Genomic DNA, 16388 nt, shown 5'->3' on the forward strand with positions numbered 1-16388 from the left:
TCTTTCCTGTCAGGGTGGTGAGGCACTGACACAGGATGCCCAGAGAAGTTGTGCATGCCCCACCCCTGGAAGTCTTCAAGGCCAGGTTGGATGGGGCTTTGAGCAACCTGGCCTAGTGGGAAGCATCCCTGCCCACAGATGGGGTTTGGAACTAGATGATCTTTAAAGTCCCTTCCGACCTAAACCATTCTGTGATAATTTCCAAGCAGATAATGGAAAAATTCAGCTGAAATTAATATTCACCAGTTTACTAGAGTAAATGCAATATTGATGAAGATAAAGGAGCACAGATTAAAAAAAAAAAAAACAAACACATTTTCTTAACACCTTTTTGCTTTCTCTGCAAAGAACAAAGTATGAATTATGCAGTCTACCATTGTATTTTACAGAGCAGTTGCAACCAGAAAATGGTTTATTCCATTTTAGGCCACTCACATAGAATCATAGAATCATAGAATCAACCAGGTTGGAAAGGACCTCTGAGATCATCAAGTCCAACACTTCATTTTTTTTCTTAATTTTTGGGGTTTTTTTTGGGGGGGGGGGAATCCAGTCTCCAGAAAATCCAGTCCGGGTTTTCCCCCATTCTGTACTCCAGAAAAATCCAGTCCGGGTTTTGCCCCATTCCGTACTCCGGCCAAAATCCAGTCCGGGTTTTGCCCCATTTCCTGCGGAAATCCATAAAATGATTTGGATTAGAAGGGACCTTAAAGATCACCTGTTTCCTGCCATGGGCATTTTATTTGCTTTTTTTTTTTCATTAACGATATAACGTGGAAAGGTTTGGGAGACGACACACACGCTGAAACACCAACACGTTATGTCCCGGTGATGACAAGGGAGCCCGGCCCGCCACAGCCCCGGCCGCGGGCGCTGCGCATGCGTGGGGCCTCGTCGCGGCGCCCCGCCGGGGCCAAGATGGCGGCAGCGCTGCTGTCGCGGCTGTGCCGGGGCCCCGCCGGGCTCCGGGGCCCCGCCAGGCTCTACGCTGCCCGCCCGCCCCTCGCCGTAGCCCCGCCGCTGTTGCTGTCTCGCCGCCGCCCCTGCGAGCACCCGCGGCCGCGCAGCTTCTCGGCGGCCGAGCTGGTGCGCGCCGCGCCGGGCCCGCTGCAGCCCTACCTGCGGCTCATGCGGCTGCACCAGCCCGCCGGTGAGCGCGGGGAGGGCCGGGGCCCCCGTGCCCGCGGTGGCCTCCCGTTCATCCCCCGCTCACGCCACCCACGGGTTTTGTCTCCCCGCAGGGACGTGGCTGCTGTACCTGCCATGCACCTGGAGCATCGGGCTGGCGGCCGATCCCGGCTGCCTCCCGGACTGGCACATGCTGTCCCTGTTCGGCGTGGGGGCCGTGCTCATGCGGGGCGCCGGCTGCACCATCAATGACATGTGGGATCGCGACTTTGACAGAAAGGTAGAGGGGCCCCCGAGGGCTTGCAGAGACGTGGGCAATGCTGGTCGATGCTGCCTCCCAGTACCTGAAGGGAACTTACGGGAAAAATGGGACAGGATTATTTACAAGAGTGTAGCGCCAGGACAAGTGGAAATGGGTTCAAGTTGAAAGACAGTAGGTTTAGCTTAGATATAGGGAAGAAATTCTTTACTGTGAGGGTGATGAAGCACTGGAACAGGTTGCCCAGAGAAGTTGTGGACACCCCATCCCTGGAGGTGTTCAAGGCCAGGCTGAATGGGGCTTTGAGTCACCTGGCCTGGTGGAAGGTGTCCCTGCCCATGGCAGGGGGGTTGGAACTAGGTGATCCTTAAAGGTCTCCTTCCAACCCAAACCATTCTGTGATTCAGTGAACCAAACACATGTCCACTCATCTCCAGCATCACAGAACCATTAGGGTTGGAAGGGCCCTCAGAGATCATCAAGTCCAACACCCCTGGCAAGGCAGGGTCACATGGAGCAGATTACACAGGAACACGTCCAAGTGAGTTTGGAATGTCTCCAGAGAGGAAGACTCCACTTGAACAGATGCTATTTTAGTAGATGGGGCTTTTTTAGCCAGGCACCAGCGATCTTGAAGGCACCGAAGTACGTGAACATCACCAGTGCTGCCTTGCTGAGTGCAATCATAGGGCTCCAGGTTCAGAATCTCCTCCATGTTTCTCTCTGAGATGCATACAATTAATTTGTCTGCGTTTCCTCCTAAAATGGTAGAAATTGTTTTGTATAACATTTCTCTCTAGTACTGTAATAAGTCGTCTGGAGTACTTACCTCCAAATAGGATAAAACACATGCAGTTGTCAGCTGTAGGTAGTATGTAAGTTTATTTCTCAGCATTGTTTTGCATGACAACAAAACAAGTAACACCTTTTTGCTGCACTAAGAATCACTTTCCCCCCCCTCCCCCTTAATTTCAGGAGCAGTGTTTCCTTGTACTGTTAATTTCTTCATGAGAATGGCTATTTAGGGTATCATGCCTAACCCGGAGCTAATCCCCTTCTATTGTGTTGTATTTTTCTTTTATCATCTCCTTTTTGTTCAGGAGAAGGAAATAAGCAAAAGGCAGTGCCCGGTGTCAGGTGTTGAAAAGTATCTTGGTGATGTGTCACTGTTTGCTGGTCCTGTTTTCTGTTCCTATATTGTTTCTCTGGTTTTGGTTTTTGGTGCTGGCAAGAGACAGAATAATGAGCCAATCCAGCATGTGGAGTTCTTACTACAGCACTGTTGTATTGTTGGGAAGGCAGTGAGTCAGTACAGGCTTTGTGGCAGCTTGGATGGTTTAGGCCTTGCAAGATACTAACAACTGCATGTGCTAAACATATTTGATGGGGGGGATGTGATTAGTATGAGGAAATTTTCAGTATAGTGATTTAATTTCTCCATTATGTGATGTGGTGAGATGTAAAGGTTTAAAAATTGCCTCCTTGGCTTTTTTTGATGTACCTTAAAGGCTGCCTTCAACAGAAGTGTGAGAAGCTGAGTCAACAGCAGGATGTTGGCTGGTGTTGGTGATAGTGGTTTGGGGGTTAGATTTTGTGTTATTTATTATTTGGTAAATGGTTTTTTTAAGTGAAATGTCCCATCTCTGTTTGCAATGTGCAGTGGAATTGGTGACAGATATGTTAAGTGAATGTTTAATCTGCAAAAGCATATGTAAGACACTTCATACATACATGATATTCTGTAACAAGTTGGCTTTTGAACCTCTTCAAATAGACATTTTACACTATTTTCATCAACATGCACAATTTCACAGAATCACAGAACTGTTAGGGTTGGAAGGGACCTCTGGAGATCATCCAGTGAAACTCTCTTGCCAAGGCAGACTCACCTGGAACAGGTTACATAGGAACACATCCAGGTGGGTTTGGAATGTCTCCAGAGAGGGAAACTCCACAGCCTCCCTGGGCAGCCTGTTACAGGGCTCTGCCACCCTCCGTGTAAAAAAGTTCTTCCTCATGTTGAGGTGAATTTCAGTCATTTGAGTTTTTTTTTTAATTGGTTGCCTTCGGCAAGTAACTCACCATTCATATAGTTTTAACTTTTTTCTGATATTTGTTTCTTTCTTCAGTTTGCCTTGTATGATTTATTATTCCAGACAGAGTTTTGGAACTCCTTTGTATCCCAACTAGGATTAAATTATTTGTCTTTTCATTGTTATTAACCCTAGATTGATGGGACTGGATTCTGAAAATCCCATTAGAGAGAAACAAATGTAAAGAATAGAACTAGGGCCCTTTCATTTCTCCCCAGAAAATAGAAAACAAATGTTTTAAATTGCCCATCAGTTACTCAAATGCAAATATTTGATGTTCTTTTCCCTGCTGCATTTACAGAATCCGTGCAATAAAAGATTATTAAGGCCATACTTAATGGCCTTATTCATAGTTCCAAGCCAACTTAATTTAAAAATTAAACCTACCAGGCTGTTTGGATGTAAACTGCAATGCTTTAGAGTATATATAAAAAAAAATATGTGGTAACATCATCAATTTCAAGTATTTTCAGACATGTCTTTTCCCATAATTTCTGTTATATCAGCTTTACTACTCACTCTTTCTCTCTCAACTAGACCATTCACCCTTCTTCTAGCAATGCTCTCAGTGTGTTTTTCCCATTCTTGGTTGAAAAACTCTCCAAATGCTACTGTGGTGGTAGGGAGGAGGAGTTGCCTTCCTGGAATCTGCTTACTTAACCAGTATGAACCTCAATGGCCTCAGAGCAAAATCAGTGCTGTCAGGCCATTACAAGACAGCCTTCTGAGATCATTAGACAAAGCCTGACCTCAGTTCTGCCTGCACAGAAGTGCTTGATGGTACATAACCATTAGCTATGGTTGTGTGTGCTTGAGGAGCTCTGCATCTTCATGAAATTTTACGTGGTAATCATATTAAAGCATTTAAGCGCAGAAGTGCCATTTGAAATCAGGATAGTTAGCTCACAACTTTTTAAGTCTGATTTTTTTTTCCCCTAAGGTGATAAAATTCATTATGCAAGATGTTTGCAGTGTTTCTAATCAGCCTCACTCCATACAAGTGGCACCTTAATGCTGCACTAGTTTTTAAAGCCTTCATGCTTCGGTTTTAGGCACTGCTGCTTAGAAATCCTTGATGTATTTCTGTGTTTTATCATTGAAGGAACCCCATCTCATGCATTCTGTGACCTGTTTTTGCTTATTTTCACACTTACGTGCCAATAGTGTGACTGTTAGTTACAAAAGATACTTTGGGATGTGTTATGTTGGATGGGGCTCTGAGCAACCCGGTCTAGTGGAAGGTTCTCTGCTTGGAACTAGATGATCTTTTAGGCCCCTTCCAATCCAAACCATTCTGTGATTCTGTGTTGGATTTGGTGTTAACATAATTTCTGTTTTTCAGGTTGCAAGGACAGCAAGTAGACCCCTGGCAGCTGGAGATATCTCCACTTTTCAGTCCTTTGTTTTTCTCGGGGGGCAGCTTAGCTTGGCACTCTGTGTGCTTCTGTGTCTGAATTACTACAGGTGACGTATGAGTGATCTTTTGGTTTTTAAAATTTGATTCTGGGTCCAGAGTTAATCACAGACATTTTCAGCAGAAAAAGTGTTAGGGGCAGAGGGAGGGGGTTATCAGTAATGGATTGTATTTTAAAGTAAAATAATTAGTTCAGTACTATGTACAGCTCCCATAATGCTGCACTACACCTAGTGATCTTCAGCCTGGCAAACAATAATCCTCTTGGTACTTTTTACAGTATCGTTCTGGGAGCAGCCTCTTTGTCTCTTGTGGTCACCTACCCTCTGATGAAGAGAATAACGTATTGGCCACAGCTGGTTTTGGGTGAGCTGGAAATATTTTTACTATTTTTTTCTTCAGATGTAGTTTTTGGGGTGTTTTACAAATTAGTATTCATACTTTTGCAATCTGATTTTTTATAACTCTATATCAAAATAGAAATACGTTATAGACAAAGCTCTGTTGTATGAGAAGCTTAATTTATAACATGCATGAGTTGATGTGTGGGTTTGGGATTTTTTGGTTAGAAATCAATTCTTTGTTTTGATGGAGTGATAGGAGGAAGAAAGGGAGCAAGAAAATAAATATTTGTCATTTGAAAATGAGATTTAGTTTTGGGGTTATCTCAAAACCTTTCTTAGATGGAAATTTGTCCTGTGTTTCAGTCTTCATCCTCTAAAATAACTCCAGTACAGATTCTGATGATGCTTGTATTTCAGGCTGAGCTACTGAAACATATCTATGTACATTGTCTTTCACATTCCAGCTGTCTTCAGAGTGTATCCTTACCAAAATTGTCATTTTTAGCCTTGAAGTACCACAGTTGGCTGCCATGTAGTGTTTTGCAGTCAGTTATGCTGATACCTTTTGTTATACTGACATTTATGCATTTTAACTTTGGTCCTCTTGTTTGAGTATACTGGAATATTTCTGTGCAAATGTTTCCCTACACTAATGAAGTCAAATTTAAATTAGGGAAAAATGTGTGGCATGTGTATTTTTCCTTGTATGTCCAGAGTATTTAATGCCAAACTAATTATATTTATTACTTGCCTGAAAATAAGTGATAGAAAAATAGAGATCCTGGTATTGTACAAAAAGGTGCTGACATGATATTCCCTTGAACAAATAATATTTAATTATGTGCATTCTTGTAACTTTTTTCTCTTTCTTTTAACTCTTTGTGTTTTTAGGACTTACATTTAATTGGGGAGCCCTTCTTGGCTGGTCTGCCATCAAAGGGTCGTGTGAGTGGTCCGTGTGTTTGCCCTTGTACTTGTCTGGAGTCCTGTGGACGCTGGTGTACGATACCATTTATGCACATCAGGTAGAGTAACACTGAGAAATTTCACATCTCTCTGTTCAAATACACGAGTTTGTGTGTTTAATTACAACATTGTTGTCAAAGAGCAGAACTAACGTGGCAGTTCTTCAGCCTCAGCTGAGCTAAAACAGCACCAAAGAAGTCCCAGCTCTTTGGTGTTTCATTGTCGTTTGCAAATGTTTTATATATCAGATAGAAAGATGGAAGTAAAATGTCCTTTGCACTCTTATGCATTTGCATTGTGTAAACAAATTTGATGTTGGTATTAGCTCTTGGCTGCTAAAGCAGCTCTTAGACCAACCTTCTAATTTAAATTTTAATGTAGAGGCCTACAAATGTACTTAAATTGGGTTCCTAGTAAGAAGCATTGGGAATTTAAGCAAAGCCTCCCTTTTTATTTTCATTATGAAGCAACATTGAATTGTAGATTTTTTTTTTTGCTAAACCATCCTTTCATTCTAGGATAAGAAGGACGACATCATGATCGGTGTGAAGTCAACTGCATTACAGTTCAAGGAGGATACAAAACAGTGGCTTGGTGGCTTCAGCCTTGCCATGCTCCTGAGTTTGTGTGTGGCAGGGATGAACTGTAACCAGACGTTCCCGTATTACTCAGCTGTGGCTGCTGTAGGGGCTCACCTAGCACACCAGGTTTGATGGATTTATTCATACTTTTTCCATGGGAAAGTTCTTAATAAGAAATCAGAGCACTTTTCAACCCACATCTATTCACCATTTACTTGAAAAAAACCAGTTCCTATAAAGAGGACTGAAATCTTCTGACCATAAGCTTGCTTCTCTTAAGTACCTTTTGCAGACCTTTTGTTTCAAGAGACCTTCAGTCCACAGATTGTGGAGCACTGTGTTTCAGTCTGTTCCTAACCAAAAGAAGTGCCTCACGTTAAGTTGTGATCTCAAGGAGATGGTTTTTGTCTCACTCCCAGTAGCAGCTGCTGCTAGAATCCACCTCAATATCCTGCAAGATAAAAAATTTTACTATTCTGATACAGCTGTTACGATAGCAGATGTTAGTATCGTGATTTTGTGGTAATTGACAGTTCTAATTCACAGTTCTTCTTCTAGCAGAGAATAATCTGGTTCAGTCTTACAGTTGCATTAGTTCAGAAATTTTAGTGAATAACAGAAAGAAAGAAATTGGCTTTGTCAGTAAAGGAAGCAGATAGGATCTTGCTACCATGTTCTTTCTGAATCCTAACAACTGTGTTGCACAGTTTTGTAGTAACAAATGAGCCTACACAAGAATCAATTGTTGGTCTTGATGGCAGAGGTTTGTGTATTGCAACTATTGAAAGCATTGGCCGTTTGAGAAGTCTGTGGTTAATGTGGACTTTGTAAAGCACATTCGTTTTATGTTACATTTTTATGGGTGGAGCTCATGCAGGTAATGGATATTAACCACACCTCTGAGTAAGAGAATTCCTGTGGTGATGTAGTCTGGCACTCAGCCACTGCTTTCACAGTGATTGTGCTTGGAAATCTATGAGGGAAAGAATACTATGTCAGCTGCATGACCATTTACAGTTTGAATTGTCAGAGAGGCTTCACACTGTAGTTTTGGCTGAAATGAAAATCACTTTGCTGCAGGGAGGATTTTTATAAGTGAGGATGCAGAGCTATTGAATGTAACTGATGGAGAATGCATGACTGTGGACTGCCAAAGTCACAAGAGCAGCACTGTTCTGTGTACCACAGAGTAGCTTCTTTTTGAGGGATTGTTTTAGTATTAATCCTGCTTAAACATTCTCATGCTTATCTTCTTGTTCAGGGCTTCTGATCATGTGCTTAATGGAGTTTAGAAAGCTGAGTAAGCTGCTTGAGGGCTAGGTTTTCCTTAATTCGCTGAATTTTTGCATGAGACAGAGGAATTTGGGTCATGATGATGACAAATTATATCCCTCTCAAGACGTTCACTGATAGAAACATGACATCTTTTACTTTCTTTGTGTTTCTGAAAGTATTTCTCATGGCTTGGCTGCCGTTGAGTTTTATTTGTCACTTCAGTGTTTCAAGTTCACAGTGTTTGAGGGGCTAACAGGTTTTTAGGGGTGTGGATAACACGACTTTGAAGCTTGTGAACAATGTTTCTGTTTATTTGATCAGGACCCAGCCCTGTTTTCTCTGTACACCCACAAATGGCAGAGAAACTCATTTCCTGGAGAAGGTTTCACTTCTTTTACTTGAATATGTTCTAACTTTTTCAAAGGCTGAATTGCAAGGTTTGAGGTTTTAGGGGGTACTTTTCCATTAATCCTTTCACTTGGTTTGCTTAATATTTCCTCTTGTCTTCATTCTCCAGACATTTGCACCAAATTTTGATTTTGGGAATATTTTTCAGTAACTTTGCTCTTGCTATTCCTTGTGGGTGTTTTTTACCTTTAGCTGTGACTCACAGCAAACAGCTGCTCTGTTGGGTAAGCCAAGCCTTGGTTCTAGCTGCTGTTTCAGGTGTCCTGGTTCTTGTTTGCAAAGGAATTGAATGGACATGACTAAGAGCAACTGGACTGAACCAGCTGTGTGTGACAAGGCAGGGCCTGGCACTTTCCTGTGCTTTCCATCTAGCCTGGTTAACTTCTGGCTCTCCAGTGCCTTGCCTCTACTGAAACGTGGGACAACACCTTGCAGCAGGGATTGAAAGATGTCGGCATGTTCTGGGAGGTTTATCTTTAATTAAAGTTCCCACTGAAGGATTAGGTGGCTACCTACAAAGGAAGATCTCAAAAAGACTTATTGACATGCCCAGATATTTTCATACGTTTAAATATCAAACTGGACACACCAGTAACCAGGCTGTTCATATATTCTTTCATTGAGACGGTCTGGGAATCATGTTCATATGTGATCCTTGGCTTTTCTGCTGTATGTTGAATAAATCTGTCAAACATAGATGCCAGTTATGCAAAAGCTCTTTTTTAAGCACAGGGTATACCTGTTTCTTGTGGTGGTAAGGGTAGACTTTAGAATTTAAGAATAATTTTTTGAAGTTACATACCTTTTTGTGTCATTTTGTGATGTATCCAATATTTACGAGTCTGTAGAATAACAATCCTGTAATGTTTCACTGTGCTTTTGCAGATTTACACTTTGGACATAGACAAGCCTGAAGACTGTTGGAAGAAATTTGCTTCAAATCGTACTGTAGGAATTCTGCTCTTTACAGGGATTGTACTTGGAAATTTGTGGAAACAAAAGGACTTAAAAAATGTAGAAGAGCCTTTAGAAAACAGATAGTTGAAATTATTATAAATACTGATATTTTAGTCCTGCTAAAATGTAAGTACTGTAAGAAGGAAAAAACTTTTAATATAAATATAGCTGCTTTATACTGTTTATTTATAAAAGCTGGTGAAAACATTCTTGTTTCTAAAATCATGCAGTTGAGATGATCCTACAATGCAAGTTTTGATTATCTGTCAATAACTTCAATCTCCGTAGAAGCTTCAATAAGTGAAGCTGCTCTGCTGGTCCTGTGTAGTGTCAAGAGCTTGTGTCAAGCTCTGAAGACCGAATGCAAGATTTTATAGAAAACATATGTCTCTTAGTGATGGCACGTGCAAAAATGCAAAATTATTTCAGGATGTAAATAAAATCTGCCTGTACATGTTTGATGGTCCGGTTTATTACAAGAATAATTCTCAGTTTGAGTTGGAGCTTGCTGCATGAAAGAATTGCAATAGCGGTTTTCATCCTGAGATGTCTAAAAGCAGTCAGGACTTTTGAGTGTGTGAGGTTCATAATAAGTCAGTAGAGAAGTATTTAGGATTACCTTTTGCTCTTGCTGTGATTGCTGACAGCGGGTGCTTCTCACGTGAAAAGAACAGGCTTCTGTGAAGTTGCCTGCACAGAGTGGGCTGAGCTTGTTTGTCAAGAGTGACTTGAACACAGACTACTGACTTCGAACAAAAACAGAGTAGCCCAGAACTATTGCCAAGTGTCCATGACTGCTGGCTGACCCTGAGCTACAAATTTGTCATGCTACGTGTTGTCATACTTCTATTTTTTAATTCCGTTTGTTTTGACTTATGCCTACTGGTTTTATTTGTAGTCTTACAGGAAGAACTTGTTTCTAGGAGGATGAAACAATAAAAATAGCCAGTGCAGGCTAACAGTTAAATTGCTTAAAACTGTTCACGTTTTCAGCTGGCTTATGCTCTCCCAGTTCCACCATGTGCACAGTGTTTAGCCTTTTCTTTGACTCCTGGTGTTAAAGAACTTGTATGATGTGTTGTGAAGTCAATTTCTGTGGAAGGAGGAGCAGGCACAGCTGTTCTGGGATAAGGATACAGCGGAGCTTACCTGAGTTTCCGTACTGGTTGGCAACGCAAGCACACTTTTCTCCATGGGTGACTGTGTATGCCTGCATGTGGGGCTGTGGTTTGGTGATACAGAAGGTTTGGTTGCCAAGCTCATTATGGTATCCCAACCACCTTTCCTGATGTCTGCTCTCCTCCTTGAGTGGTAGGGCACAAGTTTTGTGTGTAGTCACAGCAATAACAAGGCTCAGTACTGCTCTGGCTCCAAAGATGGAAATGATATTATTAAGGTTTTTTAAACCAGTATTTCTGAGAGACCTTGCAGTCCAGAGCCATGTGTCCAGGGTTTGCTAAGGGTAATTTTGCATTACCAGTGATGGTGAACAGGCGAAGCAGCTCTTGGCGTAGGAAAAAGAAAGCATCTAATCAGTCAATGGCTTTGGTCACAGAAGTTCCTTTTTGGGGCTGGAACTGCCAGTTCTGAACACTTCATTTTAATGTACATCCTGTAAAGTTGCTTTTTCTTTTACTATTTGCATCAGTGATGTCAAATACATTTTAAGCAAATCAGAAATAGTAGATTTTTCAGCCTGACTGCATATAAGATAGAAATACATGAAAATATTAGGAAGTGTGACTGCTTTTAGGGCATCCTCAATCCTTACACAGAAATTGTTCTTAAATAAGTTTTATAAATTTGGGGTGGAGGAAGCATTAAGTTAAAAAAAAAAGGACAGTTTAAAAATACTATGTTTCTAAACAATTATGTGACGAAGTTGCGTTTGTAGAGGGAGAATTGGATGCATCCAACTCCCTGTTGAACTTTGTTTATAAACTATTAACTAGTAATTAAAAAGTCTTGTGATGCAGTTAGGATGGATCAGTTTCTTAATACTACTTAGTATCATCTCAAAGAGGTGGCAAAAGTTATTCATCCATTTTTAATACACTGCAGTGTCTTTGAGTAGCTCAGATTTGGGAAGAGCTCCCATTTTGTAGTGCCTTTGAACCTACTGGTGTCCTTCCTTCGATGATGGCTTGTCACAAGCATTTGTCTTGTAATGAGAGGAAGAAGAAGGTGTAGCTAAACAGAGTAAAAATCGAAGTTCCAAAACAGTCCTCATGTCCTAAACTTGAAAATCATTTCATGTTTTCTGTGGGAGTTTTCCAAGTTCATCTCAAAGTGCATTTTACAAAGATAAGCCATAGCTGTGTTTTAGGTTAATTGCCTGAAAAACTAAGGAAGGTTGAGGTTCTAGGCTGTATAGTACTGAGGATGTTATTTGTTTGAGCATTTTATGATTAATACACGGAAATAAGAAGTAATTTTTCAAGTGCAAAACAAAAAAAGCTGAGCTACTTCCTGAGTAAAACCCTGTTTGGCAGGTGTAGGTGCATCTTCTCCTTTCATTCCCAAGCCATTCTATTTCTAATCTTCACAAGGACAATCTTCCTCTCTGCTGTATTTAGATACAGTCTACTAAAAAGTTCTCAAATAGACCTGTCTCTAAGCATCAGCTTTATTATTAGGTAGTGTGCTTTTGCATAAATAAACACTGTCCTCTGGAAGTTTCTCCTCCACTGTCAAACCTTGCCTTTCTTGTTATCTTCCTTTTCCAAACGTTCCTCCACAGGATATTGAGATGATAAATGCTTTTGCAGGCAACAGGAAGGTCAGATGTGCCTGGCAAAGGCCTACTGAAACACTTCCAGTTCCTCTGTGGACCAGAAAACTGGGTAACTAACACCAACCTTTGCCTGTGCGTGCTCCCATTGTACTTTGTAGAAAGGTGTATCAAAGCAAGAACAGCTCTTTGTCCAGGATTAGCCCTACAGAAGTAGGGTGCTGGTTCCTGCAGGGATGCAGGGAGAGGTTGCCAAGGCATCCCTTCATGGTGGGGCTGGATCTTTTCCTTAGGAGCCCACTTAACACAGTGGCACATGAGAGGTTTCACGCTCACCTTTGACAAGGGAGGGACTCTCCATAGGGTCAGCCAAGGCAAACTGTGCCTGGATTTTGCTATTTGTGTGTTTCTTGGTAAATATGGAGGTGGTGATGCAAGGGGGCCAGATTTTTCCCTCCGTTTGAAAGTATTTGCTGCAGGTACTTGGCTCCGGAGCTGCAGGGAGCAAACAGCTTGAGCCAGAGCACCCAGGCCAGCCGGTCTGGCTGGCAGGAGCTCAGCCCCCGGGGCCACCAGGGCAGCAGGTCAGGCGTGTTGCCAGCCACTGGTAACGTGGCTTGGCATTGAACAAAGGACAACAGTTGGTTCAAAGGCACTACAGAATGTGAGCTCTTCCCAAATCTGAGCTACTTAAAGTCATATCACATAATTGTTCAGAAACTTACTATTTTTCGTTTTTAATGAAAAGGGGGCTTGACTAGGTCAGAAAGGTGTGTCTGTGTGGAAAGATCAGAGCATCCTCTGGGTCACTAAAAAGCCAGCTGAAAATTAAGGTACCACATCACCTGCACCAGCACGGCACTGTGATTAGCCAGTATTCAAGGGAGACACTGAAAGCACAACTGTTGTGATGAGGGACTGGTGTGGTAAGCAAAATGTAGAGAATGTATTTTGTGGGCACTTGGTTATTTCCTTTTGGCAAAAGCTGGGAGAGGGCCATTAGTTTATTTCGAAACACTTCACAATACAAATACTGTGAAGACAAGCTCTGTTTAAGCTTCAAAACAAAGCAGACAAGAAAAAATGGGGACATTAACTGGTCATGGATAATGTGAAGTTTTAGGTACTAGCTGAAGGCTCCTGGTGTACTGAAGAGGTGAGTTTCCTGCAGTGCCTCCCTGTAGTTTGTGGCAGAGGCAAAAGGCCAGAGCAAATTTTAATGGAGTGTACTACATGCAGTACCAGAGTTACAAAGAAAATCACAAAAGAGACAATTTGTTTTACAGTACTTCTCTTTTCCTGCCACTTCCAGGCAGCTGTACATATGTGATTTTGTCTGAACAGACCAGAAAGGTCTAGTACAATTAAACCAAAACGAAAACAACAACAAAACCAGAATTCAATGCCAAGTTCAAAACTTCTAAAAATACAGCTTTAATTTCTGGAAGAGGGAGTGTAAATCCACATCCTAATGAAAAACAAACGAAACCCACTCCCGAATGCTTACATCAGCAGAACACAGTTCCTCTAAATTGCAGAGCTTGGCTATGGCAGGTAGAGTAATAAGGAAATACACCTAATATAAAGAAGTTGCTTCAACTGCGTAAAGAACAGAACCAAGCCTGTAACAGGCTGTGAGGGCAGTGGGGAAAGCAATGCCCATTCTGCAGGACCTTGGGGTTTTTTCCTAGACTGACATCAAAGCATTTGGAACCTTCAGCTCTGAATGAAAAGTATCTCGCTCTCAACAAGTCCCTGAAAGGAGGTTGTAGGCAGGTGGGAGTTGGTCTCATCTCCTGGGTAACAAGTGGCAGGAGAGAAAACGGTCTCAAGCTGTACCAGGTGAAGTTTAGATTTGATATTAGGAGAAACTCCTTCACTGAAATGGTGGTTAGGCATTGAAACGGGCTGTTCAAGGAAGCGGTGGAATCACCACCCCTGGAGTGTTCAAAAGGTGTGAGGATGTGGCACTTGAGGACATGGTTTAGTGGTGAATATGGCTGTGCTGGGTTAGAGGTTGGATTCCGTAATCTTAGGGATCTTTTCCAATCTTAATGATTCTATGATTCTATATAGAAGGGAAATAATTTTACCTCCAGCTTAACTTTGCAAGCAGCAGCACGTACATAGCATCAGGGGAGTGTTTTGAGGAGAAGCTTCGACAGCATTAGGTGGCTGCTTAATAGAAAAACCTGCATGCATTTTGTGTTGCCTCTCATGCGGCAGCATGGCCAAATATTTATCAAACAGATTTTCCAGCTTCATCAGAGCTTATTTTCCCCCAAAAGCTGTCATGTTATTAACTGCTTTTTCAGGGGATATGTATAAATGGCAATAAAAGTACTTGAGAGAAAATAGAGGAAAGCACAGATTTTAAGTGCATTACAGTTGTGCTTTACTTAAGGGACCTTGAATTTATTTGCTTAGAGATGACATGATCCTTTTTCCCCCCTACTTCCGCGTGCATGACACTGCACAGTGGGTGCAATAAGGCAGTAAATGACACTGCACAGTGGGTGCACCAAGGCAATAAATGAAAGGTTTGGCAGTCCACTGGAAAGAATTGTGCTGATTGTATCTGTCAGGTGAGGGGCTGGGAGTTCCCTGCCTCCTTCCTCCTTAGGAGGAAGACCCAGGGCAGAAAGCCGAGGCTGTGTAAGCACAGGTTGTCCATGGAGCTGAAGGGGCTGAGGTTGCTCTTGGCTTGGCAAAGGACAGGCTGAAGGTCTGGTGCTGCAGAACAAGGATGTATCACTCATAATGGGCACAAAGAATGCATATTTTATAGTCCACAGAGACATCTGGCAGAAATCCTAAGATGAGGAAGAAACTAACTGAGCCAACTCGTTTCAACTGTGCTGAAACTGCTGCTGAAAGATTTCTTGGGGAGTTCAGTGTCCCTGTAGAGGATAACTTCTTTTTTATTCCACACTTCCTTCAGCTTGAACGACTGACACACTGACAAAAAAAACAAGGGAAACCGTTTTGAACTTTAATTTCCAAAGATGTTGACTGCCAGGAGGAAGTGAAAAATGGAAGTGATGGAGAAGAGACTTCCATGTTTTGCCATTTACTGTTTTAGTGAGCAGTACTTTACAGTAAAATGACTTGCACAAGACAATAAAAGAAATAGTTGCTCAGCTGTGATGATGTGTAATTAATACTATCTTTGTGACCTTGGCTCCATTTCACATTGACAAGGCCAATTGTGGGCTTTATTCAGGTACAGACAAGTGCCTGAGGTGTGTTTGAACACTGACTCCTGGCAACAGATGTCCACAGTCTCTCTGCCTGCTGTGTCCACAGGAACACCGATACTCTGATTTTCACCATGTGGGTGCTCCTCCACAGACACTGTTTTTGGGGGGGTTTCTGGGTGTGTGTGATGTGGCAAGCAAACCCCAGACTGTCTACAGAAAACTTTTAAGGAGCTCATGAAAATAAAGCAAAAAAGTTAACTTACTGCCACTAGATTTATATTCATAATAAACTAGCCTGGCCCTTCCTTGAAAAATATTCTAGGGAATAGCTCATTTCAGACTTCAGAAAATCACCAAAAGCTATTAAGACCTCACTGTCTTGTTTGGCTCAAATCTGAGTTGATGGTCAAATTGCTCCTGACTCTAAGGAGATTATCAGTTTCCTTATTTTCACGTAGAACAAATATACAAAAGTACAAATGTACAAAAGTACAAATGTACAAACTGTACAAAAGTCTTATGGTGCAACTTACTCCAGCTTCCAGGAAGTAAAACCTACAGTAAATCCAAGGCAAGTAATCCGACCTCCAGAGTCAAAAATGCAAAAGTAAATTGGAATGTGTGTGAGATATAATAATTGTCCGTGTTCTCAGATAAGTATACACACACACACACATATTCAAGGTTTGCAACATTCATAGAGGAAAAAAAGCCTCAGAGATAAGGTGCCTGTGGGGCAGGCATTGCTGCTGTGGATGGGCCCTGTGAGGGTGATGTTTGCTTCTGTTTCAGACCGTACCTGTCTTGGTGTGCTGAGATCCAGCATCTTTCCAGTCTCCTTCACTTACCTCCCTCCTGCTTTGTTTGTGTAGAGCTAATGGCTGCTATCAGCTAAATATACAACACTTCATAAGGAGAAGTCACCTGGGTGTGTGTAAGAGAACTTTTTAAGTTGAAGGCGTTTATGTGAACTGTAAACCCCACCCTGTGAAGAACCATGTCCTTGTGCTCAGAGGAGGAGACATGGTAGGG

The 16388-nt window shown here is 42.0% G+C and overlaps 1 protein-coding gene across 5 annotated transcripts; it reads left to right on the plus strand.

The window, feature by feature from the left end:
* Positions 1 to 816: 816 nt before the first annotated feature.
* Positions 817 to 15303, plus strand: COQ2 (coenzyme Q2, polyprenyltransferase). 5 transcript variants are annotated; one of them, XR_005567165.1, is made up of 9 exons: positions 817 to 1150; positions 1242 to 1408; positions 4823 to 4944; positions 5175 to 5260; positions 6130 to 6263; positions 6723 to 6911; positions 9354 to 9551; positions 12152 to 12291; positions 15098 to 15303. XR_005567165.1 is itself a non-coding variant. In XM_027725080.2 (8 exons), the coding sequence occupies exons 1-7, from the start codon at positions 832 to 834 to the stop codon at positions 9507 to 9509; spliced, it is 1173 nt and encodes a 390-aa protein (XP_027580881.2). In that variant the 5' UTR covers positions 817 to 831; the 3' UTR covers positions 9510 to 9551; positions 15098 to 15303. The 5 variants fall into 5 exon arrangements, 3 of the variants coding, with proteins under 3 accessions (XP_027580881.2, XP_039246989.1, XP_039246988.1); XR_005567166.1 differs by having other exon boundaries at positions 12152 to 12268; XM_027725080.2 differs by lacking the exon at positions 12152 to 12291.
* The last annotated feature ends 1085 nt before the right edge of the window (positions 15304 to 16388 follow it).

The sequence above is a fragment of the Pipra filicauda genome, unplaced genomic scaffold, assembly GCF_003945595.2.
Source record: "Pipra filicauda isolate LSUMZ 115617 unplaced genomic scaffold, ASM394559v2 scaffold8_size5757611_pilon, whole genome shotgun sequence".
Taxonomy (NCBI): domain Eukaryota; kingdom Metazoa; phylum Chordata; class Aves; order Passeriformes; family Pipridae; genus Pipra; species Pipra filicauda.